Source organism: Ovis aries, chromosome 10 (genome assembly GCF_016772045.2).
Source record: "Ovis aries strain OAR_USU_Benz2616 breed Rambouillet chromosome 10, ARS-UI_Ramb_v3.0, whole genome shotgun sequence".
Classification (NCBI taxonomy): domain Eukaryota; kingdom Metazoa; phylum Chordata; class Mammalia; order Artiodactyla; family Bovidae; genus Ovis; species Ovis aries.
In genome coordinates, this window is record NC_056063.1 from 83,612,469 (window position 1) to 83,637,599 (window position 25,131).

The 25,131-nt window shown below is 48.8% G+C and overlaps 1 protein-coding gene and 1 non-coding gene across 2 annotated transcripts in view; both read left to right on the forward strand.

The window, feature by feature from the left end:
- The window catches only part of MYO16 (myosin XVI), a 527,889-nt gene that overhangs the window by 454,320 nt on the left and 48,438 nt on the right, over positions 1-25,131 (forward strand). The window contains exons 31-32 of the mRNA XM_042255055.2: positions 1,946-2,214; positions 14,136-15,161. Coding sequence (XP_042110989.1) covers positions 1,946-2,214; positions 14,136-15,161 — 1,295 coding nt within the window. The remainder of the gene's footprint in view (positions 1-1,945; positions 2,215-14,135; positions 15,162-25,131) is intronic.
- Positions 13,028-13,099, forward strand: TRNAY-GUA (transfer RNA tyrosine (anticodon GUA)). The gene has a single exon. It is a non-coding gene; the product is annotated as a tRNA-Tyr (tRNA).

The window sequence follows — 25,131 nt, forward strand, 5'->3', positions numbered from 1 at the left end:
CATGTGGGATAGTCTGGGACTGGGGATCAAACCCGTGTCCTCTGCACTGGAAGATGAATTCTTTACCACTGGGTCACCAGGGAAGCCCCTCACCAACCAAGTTTTAAGTCATCTAATATTTTCATCTTAGCAAAAGTGTATAGCTGGGATCTTGACATCTTTACCAAAGTGTCATGTGTATAAATAAGGCTGACTTACAGAAACGTCTGAAAATTTGACCCCCAAAATGGAGAGGCCGCTCTAAAAACACAAAAGCCGTGAACTTGATCAGTGGTGGCCTGCATTATATTTCCCTTAGGAAGCTCTCTCATCTTCTTTGCCAGTAAGGAAAGCTTCAGGGAAAGCTTTTAGAGTCCACGGTGGATGCTGGGCTTGAAATACAAGCTGAAGAAATCCAGGTCCTTCTCCACACCACCACTCTTGTCTCTCTGTGACAAACGAAGATACTTGTGCCTAATAACCCTCCCTGGTCCTTTCCATCCTAATTTGCTGTTGGGAATATTTTTTTTTCCCCAGACTTTTAACTCTTTATTTTGTATTTGGGGCATAGCCGATTATCAATGTATGGTAGTTTCAGGCGAACAGCGGTGAAGGGACTCAGCCATACATATACGTGTCTGCATTCTCCCCCAGCCCCCTCCCATCCAGGCTGCCACGTGACACTGAGCACCGCGTGCTCTACAGTAGGTCCTTGTTGGCTCTCCACTTTGAATATAGCAGTGTGTGCATGACCTTCCCAAAGTCTCAGGGAGATACTTTTCCACAGGAACACAGCATTATCTAGTCGCTCCTCGCTGCAGATGACCGCCCCCCTTGGCCTTGACTGCAATGTCAAATGATTTTTTATTAAAGTGGAAATGGTGGTGTGTCTCTCACTAATTAGCTTCAAATATCTCAGTGATTAAATGCTGAAAAAATTCCCTTTGTACGGAAAACTGTAATTAAACATTACAGGGAAAACAAATTATCCTCCGAGTGCCACACTTTCATCTTCAGCTCGTTCGTTTCCTACATGGGCGTCTGATCTGCCTGGCAGTGGATCCCAGCCCTGTTGGTTCTCTGCCACACAAAGATATAATTATAAAAACAAATGCTCCGAGACTCCTTGTGAAACGAACGCACTGGCATCTCCCTTGCACTCGATTACATTGACATGTGAAGCCAGAAGGAAATTTTTTTTTAACCAGATAACTATTAATTTTATATGACTTCCAGAATAATATTTATTATTTTCTCTGCTGGAGCTAAACAGCCACCCCAATTTCTCAATTTCATCGTGTATTCATTTGCCTGCTATAAAATTAAGTGAAGAAGTATTCGTCTATTTATTTATTGAATACCAGCAGTTCACTTGGCATTGGGCAACCAGATGGAGCCACAGAAGAAAAATAACAATTCTGCACATAATTAAATAATTGCTGATGGAATTTAAATGGCAAGGGAAAGAGAGAGAGAGAGACAGACAGGCAGGGAAAATGAAAATCTTTGATCATTTTAAGTATATACTCTTTTGCAAGGATGAACAGTGATGAACTCCCAGCAATTGATGCATCAGTAACTCTCTATTAAGATGGATTTCCCAGAAATTATTATTCAGATTGAAATTCTGGGTTTTTGATTTGCTTAATAATCAGAGTGTGAAAAATTGACTCAGCGAATGCCTGATGGCAAACATGGCACTCCTTGAGACGTCTTGGGTTTGGGTGAGATGTTTTTCTGAAGTAATCATGATGAGGCTCTGTCGGGAAGCGGGGCTGGAAGGATGGAGTGGCTGCCTCTAGAGGCCCTGGGTACCCGAGCGCCGCTGGCTTCCTCCAGCCCCGCGGGAAGGCTGGTTTACCCAAGAGCCGAGATGACTTGTGCTTGAGCCGGCTCACTGCTACCATCTGAGTGATGGCTCTGGGTCCCTCCGCTGGGGCTCTGTGTGTTCATTCTCTCCCCCCAGAGCTGAAGACAAGAGCGGACCCAGGCGCCTCCACGGTAGCTCCGTCCCAGTCCCCGCCGCAGTGGACGGCCTGGCCCAGTTGGCTGGTCCGCCCTCCAGGCCCCCTTCTCTGCACTCGGTGTTCAGCCTGGATGACGGCAGCGGCCTCCCGTCGCCACGGAAACAGCCTCCGCCCAAGCCCAAGAGGGACCCCGCCACGCGGCTGAGCGCCTCCTACGAGGCTGTGAGCGCCTGCCTGTGGGCTGCAGCCAGGGACTCCGCGAATGAAGGTTAGCCCCGGGGAGGGAAGGGGCTGCCCCGCTGGGTCATGGATGCTTGACTTCCGGCCTTTGGGTGCCCCAAGCAGCACTGCCGCCCTAGTATATTTTTAATAGAATTAAATCCATCCTTGGCTTGCCAGGGGCCCCTTAATCGTTAAAGATAAAGAATATTAATTCAAATCTCTAAGCCTCTTAGGGAAAAGCTACTTATATATCACTTTCCTTCACTCCTATCTCGACTTCCACATCCAATGAGGAGCCTCAAACAGAACAGTTCAGAAAGTCAGTCTCTAGTCCATGTAAACTTTTGCGAATTAGAAAGCTAAAGAGATTCATCCGGCTTCCCTGTTATCACAACCTAATTAAAAATTAAGCCCACTTTATCTGCACACCGTAAGTGAACCGATTCATGCAGGGGAGAAACATGACTCCGCAGAACTCAGTGAGTGAAATTTTGGAGACCAGACAACAAAAGTTTCTGCGTTGGTGGTCTAGACATATTTAGGCAAAACCACAGTTTATTCTCAAGTAAACTTATCATAGGTTAGTTCATGTGGCATTATTGCTTAATTACTAATTTTTAGAATTATGAAACGCAGAGGCAGTCCTTTGCAGAATATTTTAACAACTTCACAGATTTTAGCTATCACCCTTGGAATGTGAGGTCCTATTCTAGGCCCAGGAGGATTCACAATATATGAAACAAACAAAGATACCTTCCCTCCTGGGGCCTGCACTCTAGTAGGGGAGACAGATGGGAAACACAAGAGACAGATAAATACAGTCAGTAGTTGAGAAGACCACGGCTGCAGAGGGAAATAGAGGAAGAGGTGGTGATGCCAGGTGAGATTCTAGATGAGATGGCTGCATAGGTTTCATTGGAAAATATTACATGAGCAGAGGAGGGAACACAAATTCTTTGGTAAATAAATGAGCTAAAAATGCAAAAGCTCAGCACAGCCGTAAGTTCATCTTTGACACCAAGGAGATAGGCCGACCATGGACCAGAAATCTGGTCTGTGAGATCTTTCACAGCAGGGACCTGACCCTAGTAATCTTCAAAGATGCTCTTCATCCGTTACTTTAGAAAGAATAGATCTTCAGGAGAACTTTTTTTTTTTTTTTTTTACCTGCTGTTGTCATGTACGAGTCACGTTACCGTAAAGCTTAGATGGAGATGAAGGAGAAATTCATCACTTTGGGGAGAAGAGACAAATGTGTGTTTCAGCATCATGATAATAAGGGACATAGCAAAAATATGAGAGAAACCGTCTGGAGGAGGCCTTCAGGCGGATTTAGATGTGAACACAAATAGAATGAGAAGGCCTTCCAAAGGAACAAGCCCTTCTCCTCTTCTTCCCAGCATACGAGACAAACTAGAAGGGTCTTACAGTCTCTGCAAGTCGTAAATATGCTCCCTGAGAAGGCAGATCAGGTTCCACCTCACCAGTATTAACTGCAGGTCTCTACAGTGGATTATGGAGCAGATCACTGCGGTTGAACTAAAACTGGGGCCAGGGGGGATATGTGAGGAAAGGAAGAGTAGCATCTAAAAGGCTAAGCCTAATGAGATGGGAGGAGCTTCCCAGGGGCAAAGAACTGGCCTGCCAATGCAGGAGACACAAGAGATGCAGGTTCGATCCCTGGATTGGGAAGATCCTCTGGAGGAGGGCATGGCAACCCACTCCAGTACTCTTGCCTGGAGAATCCCATGGACAGAGGAGCCTGGTAGCTTATGGTCCATTGGCTCACAAAGAGTCATATAACTGAAGCAACTTAGCACAGCCCAGCACAGTGAGATGGGGAAACGTGAAACACAGACTCAAGACAGCGTCATAAATTTAAAAAAAAATACTACACAAGATGGAAAATTTGCAGTCTTGTATATAAGACGGAGCCCCAGCCAAATCCGAACACCATCCATGAACTCTATGCATTTGTATAAACAGGCCTCGCAGTAGCCTGTAAAGCCTAAACATGCTTTCCGTTTGTGTGTACATGAGAAGTCTAGCTGCCCCGGAATTGAGAGTTTGGAGAAGTCAGGTGGCAACTTGTCACACAGTTGGGAAAGGAGGCAGAATGTTGAGGCCACAGTTGAAAGTCTCTCCTATGTGCAGCAAAAAGCAAATGTCAATTTAAAAATGGTAGTCCAGAACCACAGGAGATAAAAATATACATAAAAGCAAATGACAGGGAAAAAAAAATTAATGAAGAGGAAGCAAGAAAGACCCCAGGTGTAAAGCTCTGTGATTCCTTCTATGTGGAGAATCAGAAAGCTGCTAAATGCTGCCTGTTTAAAAAAAAAAAACGTGCTGTGATATCATTAGATTTGCAAGACTTTTATATAAATTATAGGTTCTTGGAATATAATCTCAGCTCACAGGTGGCTCTGAGGTGCTTTTGGTGTCTCCCCACTGAGGCCCACCCTGGGGGAACTCACATCGTAGAGGCAAGGCCAGTCCATAAACCCGCTGCTTCTTCACGATCCACGTTAGCGCTTCTTCCTTAATCCTGCGGGCTTGACAGCCATCACATGCCACCTGAGGCTCCAGGTGAATCCCTGCATTCAATGGTGTGTTTTAAGTGGGTCTTTAAAGATAGGGGAATTAACCTGGCTGATTGGGCAGAGCATTTGTCGCTCTAGGACTCAGGCTCACTCACTCCCATCCGCAGCGTCTAGCACACCACCCGTCAGCAGTGGCCCTGGTCCTCCTGACGCCATCATCACAGGAGCTGAAGGGGTCCAGGAAGTGCCCACTCACCATTAGTGGCTATTTAAGTTTAAAATGATTACAAGTAAGTAAAGTCTAGAAGTTCAGTTTCTCAGTCATCAGTGCCAAGGACTCAAGAGCTGCTGGTGGGAAATTTCTTATCGTCACAAAAGTCGATCAGACAGCACTGATTGTTTTTTTTAACTGGAATATAGTATATTTACAAGCTGTCTTAGTTTCAGGTGTACAGCCAAGTGAATCAATTATACGTATCCACATAGCCACTCTTTTTTAGATTCTTTTCCCATGATGGGTCATTACAGAGTATTGAGTAGGGTTCCCTGTACTATACGGCAGATCTTTATTAGTTATCTCTTTACATACAGTAGTGTGTTGGGGGGGAGAAGGCAATGGCACCCCACTCCAGTACTCTTGCCTGGAAAATCCCGTGGACGGAGGAGCCTGGTAGGCTGCAGTCCCTGGGATCACTAAGAGTCAGACACGACTGAGCAACTTCAGTTTCACTTTTCACTTTCATGCATTGGAGAAGGAAATGGCAACCCACTCCCGTGTTCTTGCCTGGAGAATCCCAGGGACGGGGGAGCCTGGTGGGCTGCCGTCTATGGGGTCGCACAGAGTCAGACACGACTGAAGCAAGTTAGCAGCAGCAGCAGCAGCAGCAGCAGTGTGTGTATGTCAACTCCAGTCTCCCAATTTACCCCTGCCCCTGCTTCCTACCACCTTGGTAATCGTGAGTCTGTCTCCTGTAACTCTGTAAGTCTACTTCCGTGTTATAGGTAGGTTCATGTGTGCCCTTTTTTTCAGAGTCCATCTATCAGTGACATCGTGTGATACTTGTCTTTCTCTGTCTGACTTACTTCACTCAGTAGGACAATGTCCAGGTTCCTCGTTACCACTGTATATGGCATTACCGACAGCACTGATTTTTTTTTTTTCAACTTTTCATTTGTTTAAAGAGAAAAAATATTTTTTTTGTACATTTAAAAATTTTTCATGAACCTTCTAAACACTTTTGCTCAATTGAACAAATACAGCTCTTGAAGTAAAGATGCTGGGGAAGCATGCCTGTGTCTCTAGTCGTTCAGTCATATCCTACTTTTTGTGACCATTTGGACTGTGTTCCATCAGGCTCCTCTGTCCATGGGATTCTCCAGGCAAGACTACTGGAGTGGGTTGCCATGCCCTCTGCCAGGGGATATTCCCGACCCAGGGATCGAACCTACAACTTCTGTGTCTCCTGCATCGTAGGCAGATTCTGTATGTGCTGAACCATGAGGGGACTTTACTCAGAGAAAGTGAAAGTGTGAGTCACTCAGTCGTATCCAGCTCTTTGTGACCCCATGGACTGTAGCTCTCCAGGACTGTCCATGGAATTCTCCAGGCCAGAACACTGGAGTGGATTGGCATGCCCTCCTCCAGCGGATCTTCCCGACCCAAGGATCCAACCCAGGTCTCCTGCATTGCAGGCAGATTCTCCACCATCTGAGCCACCAGGGAAGCCCTGAACTCAGAGAGTCTATGCTGATTCACCCCAAGTACCCAGAGGCTTTTAGTGGTGGCGCTAGAGTATATCAGCACTCATTTCAAATTCATGTTTTTACCACAAGGGGAATGCTGCGTTTCTGTACCTGGCACTGTATCACACCATTATCTGTCTTCTGCAAAAGATAGGAAGGAAATCTGATCACTGCTTGAAATGTTGTGTGAACACCATTCCCAAGAACAAGACCACAAATCAAGTTCAAGTTCTTTTCTTTTATGAAACAAAGTTGCTGAAGAACTCAGAAGGCTGTAGAGTGAAAACAGACGTGATCAGAGAGTGAAGGTCAAAAATCATAGAGAAGCAGGTAGTTAGGTCACCCTGAAGTAGATTCCTTTATGCCCAGTCCTGTTCTTCCTAACACGTGCCTTTCCTAGAGGTTTTCATCCACTAAACATGGTCGTCTGGCCAGCGCTTCTTTTTTTTTTTTTCTCACACTATCTTTGTGCTTGAAAAGCTGGAAACAATTTTATGAGCCAGTAAATTTTAACATGTGTTTGCAAACTATTAACAAGCGAGAGCCAACTATTTGAAAGTACGATTTTTAGAAGTCTAGGATTGTTCTTTGCAAACAGAGACCAGGAAGGGAAGAACGGGCAGCAACTTCACTTTTTCTTTGCTGAGAAGCTCCCAACGGAGACCTTTTCCCAAGAAGCTGAGTTTCTAAACCCAGCGAGCTGACATTCTCCCCAACACGGTGACCACCGGATGGTGAAGCTGCACAGGACAGGTTTTCTCGGGCACCGGCATCTGAGCCTGATCATTTTATTACTGTCTCAGGATCTGGGCTCATCTCCATGAGGGGCTGTCACTCAGGGTCCTCCATGAAGCCACAGGTGGGAACTGCAGTCTCCTGGAAGCCAGTCACTTGCACCTCCGGGGGCCCCCAAATGTCTAAGGACTGGGACTGTTTGACTGTCTCTGTGTCTAGGGGGTCTCTCCACCTGGTTAGTGCAGCATGACAGCTTCAAGGTCGCTGGGCTTCTTACATGGACAGTCAGCACGTCCAAGGCACGTGGTCCAGGAAAGAGAACACCTGGTGGTCAGTTTATTCCCTTTGATGAGCCTGCCTTGGAAGTTACACAGCATCACTTCCACCACTTCCATCCACCAGGCAGTCCCAAAGGCTCACCCGGGTTTAGGAAAGATGAAGTCGATTCTGGGGCTTCCCCGGTGGCTCCAAGGTATAAAGAATCCACCTGCACTATAGCAGACTTGCAGGAGACGTGGGTTCGACCCCTGGGCCGGGAAGATCCCCTGGAGGAGGAAATGGCAACCCGCTCCAATATTCTCGCCTGGAGAATCCTATGGACAGAGGACTTGGTGGGCCCCAGTCCACGGGGTCACAAGAGTTGGACACAACTGACTACACACAGGCCAAACAGATTCTCCCTCTTGATGGGACTGGGAGCTCGACTGTGGCCAGGTTTGGGGAAACACAGACCGCCTCTGACTGTGGACGAAACAGCTGACATCGCTCCCACATGCAAGCTGCACTCACGTCCGGGTCCATGCTCAGTCACCCAGTTGTGTCCGACTCTGCCATCCCAGGGATGGTAGCCCGCCCGGCAGCTCCATCCATGGGATTCTCCAGGCAAGCATCTTGGAGTGGGTTGCCATTTCCTCCTCCAGGGAAGATGCACTCAGTTCAGTTCAGTCGCTCAGTCATGTCCAACTCTTTTCAACCCCATGAACTGCAGCACACCAGGCCTCCCTGTCCATCACCAACTCCCGGAGTTCACCCAAATCCATATCCATTGAGTCAGTGATGCCATCCAACCATCTTGTCCTCTGTCGTCCCCTTCTCCTCCTGCCCTCAATCTTTCCCAGCACCAGGGTCTTTTCAAATAAGTCAGCTCTTCACATCAGGTGGCCAAAGTATTGGAGCTTCAGCTTCAAAGATGCACTCACCCCTCCCCTGAACTCCCCAAAGCCTCACCCCACTGTCAAGCTCAAGTCCCAGTTCCAGATTCCCCCGTGTACATCCGGTCCTCGTATCCCAGCTGCTCAGACCAGGCTCCTTAGGTGGGCAGCTCCTCTAGGACTGTCCTTAACTATTGAAGGCAGGTTACCTGTTCTCCCCACAACTAGCATGCTGCCCATGCCTTGGTTAGGATTCAGTCCTGGTGCCCAGAAAATATTTTCCATGGCCATTTGATCCATGCTCTGGAATCTTGGCTTACCTTAGGATATTACTTCCTAGTCTACAAGGGGCTACTCCTGTTTTCAGGGGTGGGGCGGGGGGTGGTCGTTTCCTCAGCCTGATTCCTGCTCACAGAACTCTGAGGCACCAGAACCTCTTTATCTTGTACTGACGCTTGCTTTTTCATTGCATGCTGATAGGATTCCCTTAAAAACTTTGTTGAGTTTCCTATGAACCAAATTCCACTCTTTTAGTCAAAGCCACATTTACAAATCTCTTTAAGATAACCTTCTCTCTACCTTTTTTTTTCCTGAAAGATTTCTGTAGGGCAATACCCTTAATATTCTTAGATTGTGGTCCTTATATTATATGGTTATGTATCTCATATATATGGTTCTAATATTCTTAGAGTGTCTTGTGGTTCTGTTTCTTTGAAACGATCCATGAAACACCACCTCGAGTCTTTCTTCGGTCTTAATAAAGTGGTTCATAGTTATGACCTCGGCTTCATCTGCAGATCATATTTTCCTGAAAATGCCCCGGATTTAATCTCTGCTTACCAGGCATTTCTTAACTTCAGAGTTATCTGCTATCTGGATGGCCCAGTGAGAAACCATTTTATTTTCAAACTCAAGAAATCCCAGGCTCCTTTAGTTAGTGGTTGGTCCTTTCTTTAGCTGATCGCTTTACTCCTATGTTTCCCCCGGGAAAGTCAAGGGATCCGGGAGTCCACTCCCACGCACTGTACGAGACCCATCATAGGCCATCCGGCTCCTTACGCGTGCTGTCTAGTCTCCGCGTTCCTGCAGGTGACGGGGTTGCTAAGCGTTCCGCAAAGGTGTAAAACCGGCCATGTTTCCTTCCACATCCAGCGTCTTCCTCACTTTCCTTTAAATCTCACCGGGGGCTTTCCTGAAGGTCACACTTCTGCTAACAGTACCGTCAAGATTTCTCCCATTTCCCAAGGCTCCTGCCTGTCTTTTAAAGTCTGGGTTTCTTGGGAATAGTAGCACTGCGTTCCAGGTTCCAGTATCTGCAGTAGCTGTCTGCTGTGATGTAACAACCTCTCCAAACTTCAGTGCCTTAAAATGACGAAGACTACCATTCTCCTCCCTCCCTCTGTGTGTGTGTGTCTGTCTGTCTCTGTCTGTCTTTCTCTCTGTGTTTCTCTCTGTGTCTCTCTCTCTGTCTCTCTCTGTCTCTGTCTTTCTCTCTCTGTGTCTCTCTCTGTCTCTATTTGTCTCTCTGTCTCTCTTTCTCTCTTTCTGTCTCTGTCTCTTCTCTGTCTCTGTCTCCCTGTCTGTCTCTCTCTCTCTGTCTCTCTTTCTGTCTCTGTCTCTCTGTCTCTGTCTCTCTCTCTGTCTCTCTGTCTCTTTCTCTCTCTTTCTCTCTGTCTCTCTGTCCTTCTCTCTCTCTCTGTCTCTGTCTCTCTCTCTGTCTCTGTCTCTCTGTCTGTCTCTCTCTCTGTCTCTTTCTCTCTGTCTCTCTGTCCTTCTCTCTCTCTGTCTCTCTCTCTGTCTCTCTATCTCTGTCTCTCTCTGTCTCTCTCTGTCTCTTTTTCTGTCTCTGTCTGTCTGTCTCTCTCTCTCTGTCTCTCTGTCTCTTTCTCTCTGTTTCTCTGTCCTTCTCTCTCTCTGTCTCTCTCTCTGTCTCTCTATCTCTGTCTCTCTCTGTCTCTCTCTGTCTCTTTTTCTGTCTCTGTCTGTCTGTCTCTCTCTCTCTGTCTCTCTGTCTCTTTCTCTCTGTTTCTCTGTCCTTCTCTCTCTCTATCTCTCTCTCTGTCTCTGTCTGTCTGTCTGTCTGTCTGTCTGTCTCTGTCTCTCTCTCTGTCTCTCTCTGTCTCTCTCTGTCTCTCTCTGTCTCTCTGTCTGTCTCTGTCTCTCTCTGTCTCTTTTTCTGTCTCTGTCTCTCTGTCTCTTTTTCTGTCTCTGTCTCTCTCTCTGTCTCTTTCTCTCTGTCTCTCTGTCCTTCTCTCTCTGTCTCTCTCTGTCTCTCTATCTCTGTCTCTCTCTGTCTCTGTCTCTTTTTCTGTCTCTGTCTGTCTGTGTCTCTCTCTCTGTCTCTGTCTGTCTCTCTGTCTCTCTGTCTGTCTCTCTCTGTCTCTCTCTCTCTGTCTCTCTGTCTCTTTCTCTCTGTTTCTCTGTCCTTCTCTCTCTCTATCTCTCTCTCTGTCTCTGTCTGTCTGTCTGTCTCTCTCTGTCTCTTTTTCTGTCTCTGTCTCTCTCTCTGTCTCTCTCTGTCTCTCTCTGTCTCTCTATCTCTCTCTGTCTCTCTCTCTGTCTGCCTCTCTCTCTCTCTCTCTGTCTCTTTCTCTCTGTTTCTCTCTGTCTCTCTGTCCTTCTCTCTGTCCTGCTCTCTCTCTGTCTCTCTCTCTCTGTCTGTCTCTCTGTCTCTCTCTCTGTCTGCCTCTCTCTCTCTCTCTGTCTCTTTCTCTCTGTTTCTCTCTGTCTCTCTGTCCTTCTCTCTGTCCTGCTCTCTCTCTGTCTCTCTCTCTCTGTCTGTCTCTCTGTCTCTCTCTCTGTCTGTCTCTCTCTCTCTCCTGCAAGCTGTCTCCCAGCTGCACTTAGACGGCGGTGGGCCGGGACAGCCCACAGGCTCAGGTCTTTGGGCCTCTGGAGTCTGGGCTGGGGAAACGCAGACAGCTGAGGCCTGGGGCAGATGGTGCCGTCCTCTCTCTCCTCTGTCTGGCCTCCCCTCAGCAGGGCCACTTCAGCGTCAGCAGACATCTCCCGCGGAGATCAGGGCCACCGAGACACGTGTCCCAAGAGAGGAGGAGCCAGCAGGGCTGCGCCGGCCCAGTCAGCCTCAGCGGAGGCACGGCGTTCCTTTCGCCATGTTTTATTCATGGGGCCAGCACGGAGGTCCTTCGAGCCTCCAGGCTCTGGAAGAGCAGCAGGGACTAAGAATATTGTTGAAGGCAGTTTTGGAAAATACAGTCTGCCACACATCCTTTAAATTATTCAGATCTTCAGAACAACTCTCTAATACTAATGTTAAAATTTTGTTTGGTTCATTAACTTCCTGGGAGAAGCTTATGAGTTGCTGTGCTTTAGCGCATTGAAAGCCTTCGGGATAAGGCGCATTAATTACAGAACTGTGCATTTGGGGGTATTTTCTACTCTTAAAAGTTGGCTGCTTTGATGAACCCTGTATAATACTGGCCTCCAAAGATGTCCACTGAGTTAGAAAATTAACTTTGTTCTTTTGCATTCTCGTCTGGATGTCTCCCATTTGTTTCATGTTTACAAAGTGCCAGCATCTGAACTAAGCCCTTTGCATACACCATTTTATTTCTCTGAGATAATTACTGATATCACCATTTTATGCATGCCTATACTGAAGCTTCCCTGATAGCTCAGTTGTAAAGAATCCGCCTGCAGTGCAGGAGAACCCGGTTTCATTCCTGGGTCGGGAAGATCCTCTGGAGTAAGGGACAGGCTCCCCGCTCCAGCATTCTTGGGCCTCCCTGGTGGCTCTGCTGGTGAAGAATCCCCCTGCAGTGTGGGAGACCTGGGTTCAACCCCTGGGTTGGGAAGATCCCCTGGAGAAGGGAAAGGCTACCCCCTCCAGTATTCTGGCCTGGAGAATTCCATGGACTGTCTATCCATGGGGAGGCAAAGAGTCGGACACGACTGAGCGACTTTCACATACTGAAGCTTAGAGGGATGTGACCAAGAGATCTTCTAAAATTATAATTTGCATGAATGCCGCAACCACAAGCACGCGCACACACACACAATTCTGTGACCTTTTCTTATGGCCCGTATTTTCCCACCTCATAATACATATCATGTTCTAATTGCTATAGAATTAGAATCAACTTCTTTCTGTTTTTAGTTCTCTGACTCAGCTAAGAGGGCAGGGGAAGGCAGGGAACGTTTTCTGTGTGTTCACTAATGTGTCTTAATAAAGATTGGTTAAACACACGACTGAATGACAGCGTGAAATGCTGGTCCTGCTGGAGTTTGAATGCAAGTCTGACTCCAGAGCCTTTCATTTTAACCCTAAAAGGGGAGTTGTTGCCCCCAAAGTGAGGTGGAGATTCTCATATGTGCAGTCATAATGACAGAAAAGCCTGGCTGCCTGCCTTAAATAACTCAGGAACTCAGCAAAATTAGATGTGCTTATTTAGATCAAGACTTCCTACAGATTAGCACAATACCAAATTGGTAAAACAGTTCACAGTTTTTGAGAAGTTTTGATATTTCAGCAAAACTGTATGTAATTTTCTAAAATTAACATCTCAGTTTCCAGAGAAATTGTATTCAATAAAATCTACTATAATTTATAGTAAAAATATTAGGAAAAGGACTTTTAGAATTTTTGACTTTAATAAATGTTTTGAGTCATATTTAAATAGTTTTTCTGCCTCTTTTAAAATTAGTTCTAATAGTATGCTCTTGGGCTTCCCTAGTAGCTCAGGTGGTAAAGCGTCTGTCTGTAATGCAGGAGACCCAGGTTCGATCCCTGGTTCGGGAAGATCCTCTGGAGAAGGAAATGGCAACCCACTCCAGTATTCTTGCCTGGATAACTTCACGGACAGAGGGGCCTGGCGGGCTACAGTCCATGTAGGGTTGCAAAGAGTCGGACAGGACTGAGCAACTAATACACAATAGTTTGCTCATTTGTTTTTCTAAACACAGTCCTTCTTTCCAACTTCAGTTCCCGCCTAAGTTCTTAGTGAATTATAACACTCTTGATGTCCCTATTGTTAGCATTTAAGTATGTTAGTTAATTGTAAAACTCACTCTTGGCATCATTTCCACAAAGTTCGTTTTGGAAAGATAATCTCTCCGTGCATGCAGTTGTTTTCATTGGTGGATTGTGTTCATTTTGCCTGGATGCTTGCTCAGCTGCTTCAGTCATATCCAACTTCTTGTGACCTCATGGACTGTAGCCCGCCAGGCTCCTCTGTCCATGGGATTTCCCAAGCAAGAATACTGGAGTGTGCTGCCATTTCCTTCTCCAGGGGTTCTCCCCAGCCCAGGGATTGAACCCAGGTCTCCTGTGTCTCCTGCACTGCGCGTGGATTCTTTACCACTGACTCACCAGGGGAAGCCCTAGATTATTTCAACAACCCAGCTTCCGGGGATTTCCTATAGGAAACACCCAGGGGGCACCAAGTCTCTGATTTGCGCCTTCTCCCCAGTCTCCTAGAAGTCCTGAGGATCTGCCGGGCCAGTCCTCCTCAGTCCTCAGTGTCAGGCCCTTAGAACCCAGGTTCACGTGAGCAGGCTCCAGCGGAGATGCGCGGTGCCCTCCCCGCCGCATCCCAGGCCCTTCATCCCTGGCATCCTGGGCCTCCTCATGGCCAGTTTACCTCCTCCTTGACGGGTGGTGGTTGTCCTCCAGCCCCAAGACCAAAACTGGTTTTCTCCTGGGCAGTTGCGGGGAGTGTGGGGAGACCTGGGCCCTGGGGGCTGGGGGGACGGCGCCCCTGGAGGGGGGCAGGCCGGCGCGGGCTGGGGCCTGGGTCGCCCTGACGCTCCGGGCCCCCCCTCTGTCCTTGGCCCAGCTCTCACCCGGCCCCGGCCGCACAGCGACGACTACAGCACCATGAAGAAGGTCCCCCCTCGGAAGCCCAAGCGAAGCCCCCACACCAAGCTCAGCGGCTCCTCGGAGGAGATCTCGGGCGCCCGGCCGGGGGCGGCGGGGCCGGGGGGCGCGCGGCGCAGAGCGGGCGGCCCGCAGCGTCTGCCGGGGGTCCCCGCGCCCCCCGCGCCCCCGGAGCCCGAGCCCGAGCCCGTCTACATCGAGATGCTGGGCCGCGCCGGCAGCCCCGAGCCGGCCGAGGCGGTGTACGAGGAGATGAAGTACTGGGCGCCCCCCGGGGATGCGGGCGGCCGAGGGGCGGGCGCCGGCTCGGTGTCCGCGTCGCCCCCCGCGGCCCCCGAGGAAGGCGGCGCCGGCGGGGACTCGAGCGGCATCCCCGCGCCCTTCCCCAACCTGCTGGCGCACCGGCCCCCGCTGCTCGTGTTCCCCCCGACCCCGGCCACCTGCTCCCCCGCGTCCGACGAGTCGCCCTTGACGCCCCTGGAGGTGAAGAAGCTGCCGGTGCTGGAGACCAACCTCAAGTACCCCGTGCAGCCCGAGGGCTCCAGCCCCCTGTCCCCCCAGCACCCCAAAACCCCCAAGGGGGACGGCGACCGGCCCGCGTCCCCGGGCGTCCCCGCGCTAGCGGGGCTGCACGGAGGCTCCCCGCCCCCGACGCCCCCGCCCGCGCCCCCCGCCACCCCGCGGCCCCCCGCGCACTTCCCCTTCGCGGCCCCCGCGGAGCCCCCCAGGGTCCCCCCGAAGTCCACCTCAGCCCCCGCGGGCGCGCCCTGCAGCCCCCTCCCCAAAACCCCGTATTCTCCGGGGAAGACGGCCCGAGGGGAGCCCAGGAAGGCCACCACCACCGGCGCCCCCTCCCCGGCCCCCTACAGCCCCCCGAACTCCAGAGCTCTGGGCAGCCCCCTGGACGAGCTGGCCAGCCTGTTCAACTCCGGCAGGAGCGTGCTCCGGAGGTCGGCGGTGGGCAGGAGGATCCGCGAACCCCAGGGTGAGTGTGGCGCCCTGAGCGCGCTGAGACAGGTCCAGATGTGGGCGTGGGGGGGCTGCGCAGAGGGATGCGGTGCTAAGGAACGCGCGGGGTCCCTGCGGGGTCCTTCATAGCAGGCAGCGGCTTTAAGATCATCTTCTATGCAACCGGTACGGCCAAGTAGTTAAGAATGCATGTTTCCATTTTGCAGACACAAGTTCATGGTATAAAAGCACATTGCGCTAAACCCAGGCTTCAGACAGCCTGGTGAAACGACGGGCGTCAGAGCACAACTCAGCTGGAGCCACTGACTTCCGGTTGCTAACAATATCAGGGTATAACTTGGAAATGGCAGTTGCCGCGTGCTGTTATATATTGAGATGTCCCTTTGGGACATCTTTGTCCTTTGCCCGGGTTACCCGAACACCCTCGCCTTGCTGGCCATCTCACTTCCATTCCCTGCCTCTGGAGTGATTACTTCTCAGTTACTCCCTGACGCTCAGTACCACTCAGTACAAAGCCCAGCCCAGGAAGGCCACTGCCGGGCCCCCTCCCCTGCCTCCTACAGCCGTACCCAGGAACTTCAGGCCTCTAGGCAGCCTCCCCGGAGGAGCTGGCCAGCCTCTTCAACTGTTGTTGCTGGTGAATGATTTGCCTTCTGGTCCCAAGGACCATTTTCACTCCGTTTTGTTCTATCTGCATCTTCCGGCTGAGCATCTCAACTGCTCAGCTGTTGACAAGCCAGTCCCAGTGAGCTCAGGGCTAGACTGTGGCATCCAGAGGCCGTTGCCCGTATCAGAAAGTATTTATTTTGTGTCCCTATAAAAGTAGAATGTAGCTATCAAAAAAAAAAAAAACCTCATTAAGAATTTTTTTTTGTTGATCTCTTGTAAGTAGCTCGCCTCATTCAGATGAGGTTGCCTTTGGGCTCAGATTCACTTAATAACCACAAAGAACGTAGTCATCCTCCAAAAAGCATCTGAAGGCTTTTATATGAAACCAAAATATCTTCCAGCGTTCTGTATTTGGGAAGTGAGCTGCAGGAATATAAAGCATCTTCTCTTAAAACTGTAACAGGCCCCTCGGTCATTATGCAGATGACAACCACGAGCATCCTTACTTGAGAGAGATGGGAAACTTCAGGGCAAGGAGGTTAAGCACCTTCCTTAAGGCCAGATAGTAGGAATGGAAGTAGCAGCTTACCTGCTCTTTCTCCTAAAGAAAATACATAGCTGTGTTGGCTTTCATCATCTGATGAGGTACAAAAAAAACCCTAGAAAACCTAGGAAACCTTCTCAATAAGTGAAAAGGACGTCAAGGCTAAGAATACTTAGCAAATGGGTGAATAACCTACTCTTTGTTTACTCTTCAGACTAATAAGCTAATCGTTTGTTTAGCTAGCCATTTCTTCTTAATTATAAGTCATTAATAAATGAAATTGTCCTTGTAAGTAGGGGATGGCTTGAATGTCACAAGTCATAGGTTTCATTCCAAGGAACAAAACAGACTCTAAGAGAAAAGCATTATACCAACACGTTAATGTTTGCTTTGCTTTTGGAACTAAAAGTTTATTAAAACCTCATAAGCCTCCTTTTACTATAGATGAGAGTTGGGTGAATTCTTCTTGGATATATTCAGAAAAGTGAGGTTAATGATTTTCTAGACAGGTGGCAATCCTTTGGAAATCCCTAAGTCTACTCTTGAGAGTCCCTTGGACTGCAAGGAGATCCAACCAGTCCATTCTGAAGATCAGTCCTGGGTGTTCTTTGGAAGGACTTATGCTAAAGCTGAAACTCCAATACTTTGGCCACTTCATGCGAAGAGTTGACTCATTGGAAAAGACTCTGATGCTGGGAGAGATTAGGGGCAGGAGGAGAAGGGGACGACCGAGGATGAGATGGCTGGATGGCATCACTGACTCAATGGACGTGAGTCTGAGTGAACTCCGGGAGTTGGTGATGGACAGGGAGGCCTGGTGTGCTGCGATTCATGGGGTCGCAAAGAGTCAGACAGGACTGAGCGACTGAACTGAACTGAACTGATGTCTAGGACTTGCAGGGAGGACTGCAGAGACGTCTCCAGCCAGGGTGCCTGGATATGCTAATTATATTTCCCCGTGGTGACATTAACCAGTGCCTGCTAACATGCATCAAAACCTCAAGGACACCATCGTTAGTGCAACTCTAAAATTAGAAAGCATCTATTTTCCTCCTGTGGGCTTTTACAAAACGCTCTTCACTTAGAAAAGGTGTCTGGAGCCACTGAAGACTTTCTTTCAAATGCCCGCATCGGCAGCTTCTGCCCCAGCACAGCGGCCACAGTAACAGGCAGCTGTGGTAGGAGAGGCTTGTCCCCACGCACCAGGTGCCTGGAGTCCAGCTGTGCGGCTGAGAACCCTGTAAATCCTGATGGTTCGTGACTCGGGAAACACCTGGACCAGAGCACAGGACACGTCCTTGTGGCATCATCCAGGTTATTTTAGCATGCAGGAGGGGCTTAAGAGAAGACTGGGAAGGGAAAAAAAGTCATCACACTGGAGCTAATCACCAGAGCTGCTTATATGATTATTAAGGTTTGCACACTGTGATCCAGGAGCCAGGAATCCATTTTCTTCTGAATGAATCGCATGGCTGTTATTCAGGATTTACTGAAGTCCTGGAACTTCTTTTAAGATTACAAATATTTTTCTTTACCCTCTTTATATCTAAAAATACTCTTCTCTTCATCCGAAAGAGCTTTCTTACCAAAGAATCCAGTGGGCAGGTAATTCTGCCTCTAAGCACCTGAATTAATTGCAGCTCGTTTCTTGGACAGTTGTGATGTGGGGAAATTGTACCACAGATTTGTGGAGTGTTCCAGGACTTCCCCCTCGATTCTCTGGAGAGCGACCTTGAAGAGATTACGTGTGTTAGTCGCTCAGTCCAGTCGTATCCGACTCTTTGCGATCCCATAAACTGTAGCCCGACAGTCCATGGGATTCTCCAGGCAAGAATACTGGAGAGGGCTGCCATTCCCTTCTCTAAGGAATCTTCCTGAACCAGGTATCAAACTCAGGCCTCTCACATGTAGGTAGACTCCTTACCGTCTGAGCCGCCTCAGTCCAGTTCAGTCGCTCAGTCGTGTCTGACTCTTTTTAACCCCATGGACTGCAGCATGCCAGGCCTCCCTGTCCATCACCAGCTCCCAGTTTACTCAAACTCATGTCCATTGAGTTAGTGATGCCATCCAACCAGCTTATCCTCTGTCGTCCCTTTCTCCTCCTGCCTTCAGTCTTTTCAAGTATCAGGGTCTTTTCCAGTGAGTCAGCTCTTCACATCAGGTGGCCAAAGGATTGGAGTTTCAGCTTCAGCATCAGTCCTTCCAAGGAATATTCAGACTGATTTCCTTTAGGATTGACTGGCTGGATCTCCTTGATATCCAAGGAACTCTCAAGAATCTTCTCCAACACTACAGTTCAAAAGCATCAGTTCTTCAGCACTCAGCTTTCTTTATAGTCCAACTCTCACATCAGTACATGACTACTGGGAAAACCATAGCTTTGACTGGACGGACCTTTGTTGATAAAATGATGTCTCTCTTGAGATAGTCCAGTGTTGACAGTTCCTTCCTTTGGACTTGAGAAAAGGCATTCAGAGGATTTGCTCCAAACTAGTTTTGGCACTGATTAACGTGTAAGGAATGGCGAGCTGTGGACAGGAAACAAGGTCCTGTGGTGTTTCATTACACTCCCTTGCTGCTCTGTGGACCTAAATGTGGGATTTCATAACTATCGTGTTCCTGTAGACTCCTGGACATTCAACTGGAGGAACACAAAGTCGCAGAAGCTCTTAAGAGTCCAGAATGCAGGTGTGGACAAAATGTGACCGTCCAGCTGGCAGCCGTGACGACAGCTTGGGAGGAGGGGCCTTAGCTGCAGTAGTAGCCGTGGCTACTATGCTCCAGGCATGGTTTTAATAATCTGTTTAGTTCTCACAAGACTGAACAGTGTCTGCTGTGGTGTCCCCATTCTACAGATGGGAAAACTAAGGCATAGAGATTAAACTTGCTCCCCACTCTGAGAGATACAGCCTGACTTAAATGCAGTGATTCTGGCTCTAGAGGTGACTATCTCAGTTACCTACACAGTGAGGCCCAGAACTGCAGGGAATAAAACAAAATAGAGGATAAGGCTTTAAAAAGCCGTATGTACTCACACAAGGTGCAACAAGTAAGAGTCCTAGAGTTTGGATGAGAAAACTGCTTCATAAAATTCCAAACGTGTACTTCACAGCTCATGGATACATGCAACTGCGGAGTGTGCTCTGGGGGCCCCTGGGCCTTAGAATGAAGGACAGCTGTGTGTTTAATTGTCCGAGCCTTTCTGTCTATCCTGTTCATTCACAGGGTGTTTTTCTTCTGATACCAGGTTATTAATATTACTGTGCTAATTATTTATAGTTGCTCAGTTTCAAAAATTCTGAGACCCAGTTCAAATGCAGAGGGGATACCATTTGCTTCTTGGGGCCACGAGGGTGCGCCATTGCTCCAAACGGTTCCATCTGTGGCTGGTTGTTTATCTAGAATGTGAAATGAAATGAGCGTGTTTTCTGTGTCCATTGAAAAAGAGCAGGATGATCAGGCATTAACAAAAATGCAGTACGCCTCAGGAACCTATGGAAGAAAGTGGAGGTGTCTGATTTGCAGAATATGTAAAAAAAAATAATTTTGTGACTTTCTGATACTGTGCATCTTTAGTTTACATAATATAAATAGGTAGTTAAAAATTATATTGGCAAAAGAGATATAGAGGCAAGATTTCTTTGCATGTATTAGGTGTTTATTAAATACATTTGATGAAAACCTACCTTTAAAAGAGCAGTTTGACATATAAATATATTTGATAAATCTGGCCCTGGGGCATTTTTACAAATCAGAACCACTGCAGCCAAATGGAAATTACTCTTAATTTCAAATATTTTATTTCATTGCATAAATACTCCAAGTAAGGATATTTTGAGTTCTGACTTCTCTGGTGGCTCAGATGGTAAAAGAAACCTCCTGCGACCCAGGTTTGATCCCTGGGTCGGGAAGATCCCTTGGAGAAGGGAATGGCAACCCACTCCAGTGTTCTTGCCTGAAGAGTCCCACAGACGGAGAGCAGCCTGGCAGGCCACAGTCCATGGGGTCACAAAGAGTTGGGCACAACTGAGTAATACTTTCACTTTCATTATATAAATGAAATTTTTACAATGTAATGCTTGAATCCATAAGACCATTTATTTTTTAAACAATTATTTTCAAAGTTGGCTTTATGGAAAATTTCAAATACATACAAAAGTACAGCAGATTAATGAACTATCTCTGTGACCAATCTTAGCTCATCTCCAGCTTACTCCACCATCACTCAATTATGTGGAAATAGGTCCCAATGTCAAAGCAATTTACTGATAAATATTTGTATCAATTTCATCAGGGAGGTCCTTTAGAAAAAAAATATAAGCTTTATTCTTAAGTCACGTTAATAAGTACAGACCTGTCAATCCATTTGAACATCAGAGACTTGATTAACTAACATCATCTTGCTGCTCAAGACAGAAGCTGCCCCTAAGATGCTGGAGCATCATTTTTTCATGATGCAGCTGAAGTAATTCTCAGGAGTCAGCTTTCCACCAGAAATCACTGGTCTTCGAGAACTTCCACAGGGTCTGTGAGCACAGCGCCGCACCCCCTCACCACCACCATGTGGACAGCTGTGCAGATAACTTTTCTACAGTGACAGCCTCAAGGTGTGAATTTCTAAATGTCATGTCCAAACAGAGCTAAGCGTGAAAGATCAGTCTCTCAAGTATGTATTACAACTGCATCTTTTCAAAGCAATCGTTTCGATTTGTTTGGGGCTGGGCTGGGTCTCTGTGGCTGTGCGCGCTTTCTCTAGTTGGGGCCAGCGGGGACCACACTCTAGCTGTGGTGGTTTCTCCTGTTATGGAACACGGGCTTCAGTAGTTGCGGTGTGTGGGCTCGGTCACTGCAGCTTCCGGACTCTGGAGCACAGGCTCTGCAGTTGCGGCGTGGACTTAGTTACCCAAGGAGTGTGTGGGGATCTTCCCGCACCAGAGATCGACCCCCTGTCTCCTCCATCGGCAGGCGGATTCTTTACCACTGAGCCACCAGGGAAGCCCCCGTAGCCTCCTCAATCGGTACTGAGTGAGATTTTGAAGCTTCTCTGCCAAATTAAGCGCAATTATGCGTTGTTTGCTAACAAGAAGATGCTTTAAAATCACTGAAATATCACAGAAGTACAGGCGGAAACCTGTGACCTGTGCTCAAGGGCAGCGTTGGTAAACTGCCGTTCTCCGCTAGTGTTTGCGGCAGACGTCTCGACACTTGTCTCCTGTTTCGTCTCTGGCGCCTTCTGATGAGATGGCAGCTAAGACATCCGTCCTCCTGTGCAGGTCTCTGCATCCCATGATGGGAGGTAGGGCTCGGCATCCCCGAGGCGTCTTGCCTACATGCAGGCTTTTCTGGCTGTGTATGCTGTGCTGAGCTGTTAATCTCTCTCACTCTCCAGCTGCTTTGCTTTCTCTGCGTGGTGATTTATTTGTGGGGGGTGGTGGCCTGAGGCTTCATGAATGTTAGAAAGGGCGTGGACGGAGCAAGCACATACTTTACTGATGTGTAGTCCAGGGCACTCTGGACGCCCTCCCGTGAAAGGAAAGCATCCCTCTGCCTTATGGAACCATTTTAAATCAGCCCCAAGTTTCCCCCGTTTTTCCAAACGAAGTCCTTGGGGAAGGCAAGCCTAGCATCCCCAGCGAAGCAAGTCCTTCGCTCGTCGCTGGGTGGATAGATGGAGAGGATGAGCTGTAGAATGTGGCTGCCCTGGCCGGGTCAGTGAACCCGAGCTTTGACGCACGCGTGGGTCCCTGTGTGAGCAAAGGATGTTCTGAGCAGCTCCTGGCCCTGCCGCAGTACAGGCGTCTCTGTGTTTGGGCCTTGCAACTGGACGCTGCAGTGCTTCTCATTCCCCGGATGCCCAGTTGAAATAATCCTTAGTCTGTCTCTTCTTGCAAATGAGCTTTCAAATGGAATACACTGATCCATAGTCAGACATATCTACTTTAAGAGCACAGAGCTCTTTGCCTTCCGTGTTAATTGGACATTTTTTTTAAAGTGCCTAATATTTGTTGTGAATGCTGTGACATTTTTCTCCCTGTTTACAGCACCTCCTCTCTCTCAATGCCCAAGAACTCTTTCACTCAGGGAAATTGTGCAACCAGGGCCCTGTACCCAGGACTTGCATTAACTTGCAGAGCTAACTCCCTTGTAGTCATCCACCAGGCATTAGCTTGATGCAAGCCCAGGGCTTGCCCCCGGGAATCCAGAGAGGAGAGAGAGCTCTGGGTGCCCTGCTGTCTCCAGACAGGGCGGGCGGCAGATGGGTCCGCCCCATTTCAAAGTGAGGCTCTACCTGGGGGTCATAGACGCCCCCATGGGTCTGTGACTGAGCCCTGAGTGGCCTGTGAACTCCAGCGGTGTGCTTGGGCCTTCTTTGGGGAGAGGTTGACCAGACTTCATCACGGAGCGTTCATGAGCAGGGCATGGGGCGGGGGCACAGCTGGTGGCCCCAGAGCAGGAGCTTGTTGCTGCGGTTATGTCTTGGAGAGCCTCCCGCCAGGGCTGACCTGTGAGCAGGATGCGTGATGGGTGATGATGGGGGCAGGAGGTGGGGGGCTGGGAGTTCTCCAGGTGGGTGCAGAAGGAGGGGAGCAGGTGGGGCGGCCAGAGGAGGCCGTGTGCGGGCAGCCCTGTCTCCAAACACGAGTTCAGGGTACCTGGTCCTGTTAGCATGTGGCCACGAGCCTTGAAAGGCTTCCCTGGTGGCTCAGTGGGGAAGAATCTGCCTGCCCGTGCAAGAGACCCAGGTTCCACCCCTGGGTCAGGAAGGTTCCCCTGGAGAAGGGAATGGCTACCCACTCCAGGATTCTTGCCTGGAGAATCCTATGGAGAGAGGAGCCTGTTGGGCTGCAGTCCGTAGGGTCGCAAAGAGTCAGACACGACAAACGATGACAGTGCTCCTTCAATGTAAGCATCTCGATGGAGGCCCTTTCCACCCTCTTGTCCCACAAGCTGCCCTCCGCAATGTCAGGGGCCCACAGCACCCAGGTGAAGCCAGAATAATCCCTCTGGTTTAGAAGGACTGTTTCCTGGCTTTCTGTCTGCTCTGTCTCTGCCTCTGGAAGGTTCTGCTTGGGAACAGCTCTGAATTACAGGTGAGCAGTCACTCACAGCAGTTGCTTTCACTTGCAAGACACTCAGCCAGCATCTTGCCTTGAGGAAGTGCTCGACTCTGCAGGGCCTAAGTGTCGGTCCTGGGAGTGCGGCATCTCGGATGCCTGCTCAGGACTGGCCGCACGGTAAAGCTGCAGGGACCTCTCCTCCTGTCCCAGGGGCCATGCTGAGGGCTGCTTGGATGGTCAAGGGTGATTCGCAACAGACAGCACGACCCAGGGCAGGAGAAAGGCTTGCATGCATGCTCAGTCGTGTCCGACTCTCTGCAACCCCACGGACTGAAGCCCACCAGACTCTTCTGTCCCTGGAATTCTCCAAGCAAGCATACTGGAGTGGGTTGCCATGCCCTCCTCTAAGTGATCTTCCCGAGTGAGGAACTGAACCCCTGTCTCTTGTGTATCCTGCATTGGCAGGATTCCCGGGAAGCCCAGGAGAAAGGCACACGGCCCAAAAAAGCCAACTTCACAGCCCAAAAAAGCCCACTTCATCTGTCTCTACAGCAACTGTTTATTTCCTAGATTATGTGACTATAGAAACAGATATAGCTACAGATACAGATATTCAGACATATCTATATAGAGATATAGATACTGTAATGGCAAAATTAGAAGCACGGCTGAAAAAAAAATCAACAAACAACAACAAAAAACTAGCGTCAGCCCCATACTCAGAGCCCTCAGTAAATATTTGTTGGAAGAATCTTAAAGGCCTCCTGAAATTGCTACTTCCTCTGAACGTGGCTGCTTCATTCTTCTCTGAAACCCAGGCGTCAAACCAAGCAGGGAGTTGTGACAATTAAATATTTAGATCAACCTGATCACAAAGTTACCCTGCGAATAGTGTGAAATTCTCCTGGGAAATTTCCTTCACGGCTTGGCTGTGACTCTGCAGCCGCCAGCATGCCGTCAGACCGGAGATAGGGAGCGCGTATAAATAGTTCATCATTTCTGAGACAGCCGGAGGACGCAGAGGACTCATCCCAGTTGGACTGTTCGCCGGTGTGCCATCCAGGGGGAGGAGATCTTTTGAACCTCGAATTCTGGGGGAAAAAAGTCAGTCTTTTCAGAAGTGGATTATCTTTCATAAGCAGTCCACGTTTTTCATACCATCAACCCATTAAAGCAAGCAGCCACTGTGTGTGGGAGGGGGTGGTCTCTAGACTAGATTTCAAATTAAACTCCCACTGGGGGCTCCTAGGAGAAACCCGGTGCTTTATCCGCTAAGCCACTCCGCGACTCTCCCATAGCTAGTTAATAAAGACCTTCCTGGCTATCTGCATCTCATTATTGCCACAGAATGCAATATCCCGGGGTGTTCTTCCTTTTGTGAAGAAATGCTTAGAAGCTACAGGGTGCGTGGACATTTTCCTGAAGATGACCTGGATCACTGCTGTATTCTCTCTCCCCTTAAGTGTACTGGAAAAGAGAACCCCGTTTCTTAACTACCTAAGAGTGTTTAGGGCCTTTATGCCGACCTGAACCACTTTTGTGATTAATTCTCAGATTAACCTAGAAAATTCCACACCACCTGAGAGCTCGCTACATTCAGGGTCATTTTAGCCAGCCCTGCATCCTATGAGTCAGCAGTCACCTCACACCCACTGTGTGTGAAGCTTCCCAGGCCTTTTGCTGCCCTGGTTTTCACGTCTCCCTTTTTCCGATCTCTTCTTGAAGTCTGTAATGCTCATCCTTAGACACTGTACACTGGCAGTTACTGGGCAGTT